Source organism: Heterodontus francisci, chromosome 7 (genome assembly GCF_036365525.1).
Source record: "Heterodontus francisci isolate sHetFra1 chromosome 7, sHetFra1.hap1, whole genome shotgun sequence".
NCBI lineage: Eukaryota > Metazoa > Chordata > Chondrichthyes > Heterodontiformes > Heterodontidae > Heterodontus > Heterodontus francisci.
Window position 1 is genome coordinate 117,309,905 of NC_090377.1, and position 6,000 is coordinate 117,315,904.

At 44.5% G+C, this 6,000-nt stretch overlaps 1 protein-coding gene across 1 annotated transcript in view; it reads right to left on the reverse strand.

Annotated features, from left to right (window-relative positions):
• LOC137371784 (thrombospondin-type laminin G domain and EAR repeat-containing protein-like) overlaps positions 1 to 1,569 on the reverse strand; it is a 43,927-nt gene extending 42,358 nt beyond the window's left edge. Inside the window, exon 1 of the mRNA XM_068034654.1 lies at positions 1,417 to 1,569. Coding sequence (XP_067890755.1) covers positions 1,417 to 1,569 — 153 coding nt within the window. The remainder of the gene's footprint in view (positions 1 to 1,416) is intronic.
• Positions 1,570 to 6,000: the final 4,431 nt, after the last annotated feature.

Sequence of the window (6,000 nt, forward strand, 5' to 3'; positions counted from 1 at the left end):
TGCGTGGAGTTTGCAAGTTCTCCCTGTGACCGCATGGGTTTCCGTCGGGTACTCCGGTTTCCTCCCACCGCCAAAGACTTGCAGGTTGATAAGTAAATTGCCCCTAGTGTAGGTAGATGGTAGGGAATATGGGATTAGTGTAGGATTAGTATAAATGGGAGGTTGATGGTCAGCACAGACTTAGTGGGCCAAAGGGCCTGTTTCAGTGCTGTATCTCTCTATGACTCTATGAGCAGGAAAAATTCTCCCTCGTGTCCTGGCCAATATTTAGCCCTCAATCAACATCACTAAAATAGATAATCTGGTCATTATCGCATTGCTGTTTGTGGGATCTTGCTGTGTGCAAATTCGCTGGCCCGTTTCCTTCCGTGCATCAGTAACTACACTGCTAAAGTATTTTTGTTGGCTGTGCACTTTGGGACATCCTGAGACCATGAAAGATGCTATAGAAATGCAGGTCTGTCTTTCTTTTGCTACCAACTCCCATTTTCTCCAAATAAATGTCTCATTGTCCAGAGAACTCACTCATACCAATGGTTCCAATGGTCTCCATAACATCACACTTCAGAATTCTATTATGTTTTAGATGAGTAGGTGTCACATGATTTCCCTACTTACTCTTCTTTCAAGTTAATTAAATCCTTTGCATGATCGGAATGTCACACAATACTTGAAGTGGAATCCTATCAATATAGTGGCAAAATAGTGGTCAGATTCGGATCTGGAAGCTGGTACAGATTCTGCCGCTTTCTCCAATCTGGCCTGATGTTCATAGATTGATGTCGGCCCTCACGCAGCCATCAGAGACAATGCTCACAACCACAAGTTCACATGGAAATGGGATATATCAGAGGAAGACCTCCACTGCCCCCTCCCAAAGCAAGGTCCCCTCAGCTTAAAGGCAGAATCACTGGACGTTCCAAAGTGTTTACAGCCAATGAAGTTCTTTAAAGTGCAGTCAATGTTGTAATTAAGGAAACACAACAGCCAAATTGCACACAGCAAACTCCCACAAATAGCAATGAGATAATGACCAAATGATCTGTATTAGTAATGTTGGTTTAGGGAGAAATATTGGCCACTGAGGAGAACTCTCCTATTCTTCTTCGAAAAAGTGCCTTAGTATCTTTCACATTCTGAAAGGGCAGACGGGGTCTTGGATTAACATCGGTCATTCCAAAAAATGGGACGTTAACACGCGACCTTCTGACTCAAAGGTGTGAGTGCTATCACTGAGTGCAAATGATGCTGCACCAAAATGTGTCTCTGCAATATCATCATCGCTGCACCCTTAGACAATATTCAGTACCAGCTCTCCTGGCCATAACATTGGTACAAGACTTAACAAAACCATGTAAGTGTTGCACCAACATAGCTCGTTATTATACTATTGCATGTGTCCAGTTTTGACAGTACCTTTGATGGCAGGTAATTCACTTTCAGTGTGATGACAATAGAGAATTCAGCTGGGAAGTAGTTACAGATTTTGAAGATGAATGAGGCTGGGAAGCTGGCTGCTTTCACATCCTTACTGAGTCGCAGTCCACGGGCTCCACTCTCCTGGACCATCCTGAATCCATTCATAAGCGTCTGAGGGGCTTCAATAATTTCTGACAGGAGATCATGTGGTTGCAAATCTGAAAAGAAGCATCAGTGTTAAGGACAGAATGGAGGACATCATCAAATGTACACCACCCTCACACACAGAGTAAACTGTACACTACCCTCACACACAGAGCAAACTGTACACTACTCACACACCCCAAACTACACACTACCCTCACTCACACAGCAAACTTTACACTACCCTCACACACAGAGCAAACTGTACACTACTCACACACCCCAAACTACACACTACCCTCAAACACAGAGCAAACTTTACACTACCCTCACACACAGAGAAAACTGTACACTACTCTTACACCCCAAACTACACACTACCCTCACTCACACAGCAAACTTTACACTACCCTCACACACAGAGCAAACTGTACACTACCCTCACTCACACAGCAAACTTTACACTACCCTCACACACAGAGCAAACTGTACACTACCCTCACACACAGAGCAAACTGTACACTACCCTCACACACAGAGCAAACTTTACACTACCCTCACACACAGAGCAAACTGTACACTACCCTCACTCACACAGCAAACTTTACACTACCCTCACACACAGAGAAAACTGTACACTACTCTTACACCCCAAACTACACACTACCCTCACTCACACAGCAAACTTTACACTACCCTCACACACAGAGCAAACTGTACACTACTCTTACACCTCAAACTACACACTACCCTCACTCACACAGCAAACTTTACACTACCCTCACACACAGAGCAAACTGTACACTACCCTCACTCACACAGCAAACTTTACACTACCCTCACACACAGAGCAAACTGTACACTACCCTCACTCACACAGCAAACTTTACACTACCCTCACACACAGAGAAAACTGTACACTACTCTTACACCCCAAACTACACACTACCCTCACTCACACAGCAAACTTTACACTACCCTCACACACAGAGCAAACTGTACACTACTCTTACACCCCAAACTACACACTACCCTCAAACACAGACCAAACTTTACACTACCCTCACACCCCGAACTACACACTACCCTAACGCACGGAGCAAACTGTACACTACCTTCAAAGACAGAGCAAACTGTACACTACCTTTACACCCCAAACTACACACTACCTGCACACACAGAGCAAACTGTACACTACCCTCACACCCCAAACTACACACTACCCTCAAAGACACAGCAAACTGTACACTATCCTCACACCCCAAACTACACACTACCTGCACACACAGAGCAAACTGTACACTACTCTCACACCCCAAACTACACGCTACCCTCACACACACAGCATACTGTACACTACTCTCACACCCCAAACTACACACTATCCTCACACACAGACCAAACTGTACACGACCCTCACACAGACCAAACTGTATACTACCCTCACACACAGAGCAAACTGTACACTACCTTCAAATATGGAACAAAATGTACACTATCCTCAAAGACAGAGCAAACTGTACATTACCCTCACACCCCAAACTACACACTACCCTCACACACAGAGCAAACTGTACACTACTCTTACACCCCAAACTACACACTACCCTCAAACACAGACCAAACTTTACACTACCCTCACACCCCGAACTACACACTACCCTAACGCACGGAGCAAATTGTACACTACCTTCAAAGACAGAGCAAACTGTACACTACCCTTACACCCCAAACTACACACTACCCTCACACACAGAGCAAACTGTACACTACCTTCAAAGACAGAGCAAACTGTACACTACCCTTACACCCCAAACTACACACTACCTGCACACACAGAGCAAACTGTACACTACCCTCACACCCCAAACTACACACTACCCTCAAAGACAGAGCAAACTGTACACTACTCTCACACCCCAAACTACACACTATCCTCACACACAGACCAAACTGTACACTACCCTCACACAGACCAAACTGTATACTACCTCACACACAGAGCAAACTGTACACTACCTTCAAATATGGAACAAAATGTACACTATCCTCAAAGACAGAGCAAACTGTACATTACCCTCACACCCCAAACTACACACTACCCTCACACACAGACCAAACTGTACACTACCCTCACACAGATCAAACTGTACACTACCCTCACACACAGACCAAACTGAACACTACTCTCACACAGGCCAAACTGCACACTATCCTCACACACAGACCAAACTGTACACTATTCTCGCACCCCAAACTACACACTATCCTCACACACAGAGCAAACTGTACACTACCCTCACACCCCAAACTACACACTACCCTCACACCCCAAACTACACACTACCCTCATGTACGGAGCAAACTGTATGCTACCCTCAGACCCCAAACTGCACACTGCCCTCACACACAGACCAAACTGTACACTACCCTCGCACAGACCAAACTGTACACTACCCTCGCACAGACCAAACTGTACACTACCCTCACACACACCAACAGATTGTACACTACCCTCAAACACACAGCAAACTGCACCCTACCCTCAACAGCAAACTGTACACTGCACTCACACACTGGAACCTGTACCCTACCCTCACACACACAGCAAAATGTACACTACCCTCACACAGACAGCAAACTACATTACCCTCTCGCACAGCAAACTGTACCCTACCCTCACACAGACACCGCAAACTATACACTACACATACACATGCAGAGCAAACTGTACACTACCCTCATTCGGTTAATGCCTACAGATACAGCATACCGTCCATTACCCTCATTCACACACACACACAGCAAACTGTACAGTACCCTGTCATGCAGGCCCCCACCTGCCAAGAATAAGGCACATTAATTTCATCACATGGACATTAAATTTAAAATTGTTGCTGGGAAGAAGAGAAGGCCTGGTACAGGGAATTGCCAAGCCCCTGGCTGGAAAGACATTTTTGCATATTAACAGACAGTGTTGGAACAAAGGAGCTATCCCCTGCTCCAATGCAATACACAAAACAGACCTGGTCAAACCAGTCGGTCACGTGACTACCCCGCTGGACAACTTGGGGAGTTTTAAATTGTAGATACAATGTTTGAACTGGCAGAAAGCAGAATGCTCCTGCAACTAAGCAGATCTCCTCTCTCCTGTCTGCTCCCATCTCTTTCTCATGGAACTCCAAAAACCCACTGAAAGCACATGAACCCCAAGAGAAAAAAGTCTCCTATAGTGAATAAGGGTTAAGAAGAATACTGGACCCTAAAGAAAAGCAAGAGCTACCTACAAATAAAGACTCTGCAGTGAGCTCGAAAAACCATAACAACTCTTCAGATATTGCCTCAAACCTTTCCACTTTATTTATCTTCTACTCTTTCTGTCTGTATCTGCATGTGTGTACACCGTATGTATGCTAGGTGGGGTGTGTTGTGTATCTGTAGGCATTAACCGAATTAGAGTTTAAGTTTAATAAAATTTCACCTTTCTTCTTTAAACCTAAGAGAGCTTTTTTGTGCTTGTTTCCTTACCTTATAATTGGAAAGCGGTGAACAAGGATTCACCAAGGGGGAGCTAAAAACATAGCATGTTTAAAAAATAAAACCCTGTTACAGTAAGATCAGGTGAAGGCTGAAAGGGAACCCTGGAAATCTTTCTCACCTGGTTGTAATAGAAATCTGGGTGCTAGCATCCGGAATTGACCCATAGACCAGCGAGAAATTGAAAGTGGGAAGCCAAATTGTTCCCAATCAAAAAAAGAGCAAAATTAGTACAGATTTTCTTGTGGTTGTGTGTGATTGAACTAACCTGTCTGCAACTGAAGCTAGTAGCTCTCCAAGTCAGGATGAAGTAACTTGGGATAAGTTAAAAGCACGGTCTACGAAGGAGTTAAGGAAAATGGCTGAACAGTGTTGGATCACTGTATGTGGCAAGGCTAGGAAGTCTGAACTCCTAAGACTAGTGGCCAACCATTTTTCCCTTGAATCTGAAGAAGCAGAAACAGGGTTAGAAGCAGACCCAGACAGGGTATTGTTAGAAAAGATACAATTGGAACAGAGGAAACTTGAATTTGAGGAAAGGGAGAGGGAGAAAGAGAGAGCCTTCCAGAAGGAACGTGAAGAAAAAGAAAGACGGGAGAAAGAAAGAGAGAGGCAGGAGAGCGAGAGAGAGAGAGGAAGAAGCTTCCAGAAAGAATGCAAAGAAAGAGAGCTAAGACGGGTTGAGTTAACTAGGGGGTGACAGAGTAATCCCAGTGAAAGCATTTCCAAAATGGAGCAGCATAATTCAGGGTTGGGTACAAAATTGCTAATACTCATTCAACTAATTCCAAAATTAGTGAGGAAGATGTGGAGGTAGAGGAATTTTTTGTGTCCTTTGAGAAACTGGCAAGGCAGCTAAATGGCAAGCTGAGACTTGGTCTCTTTTACTACAAAGCAAGC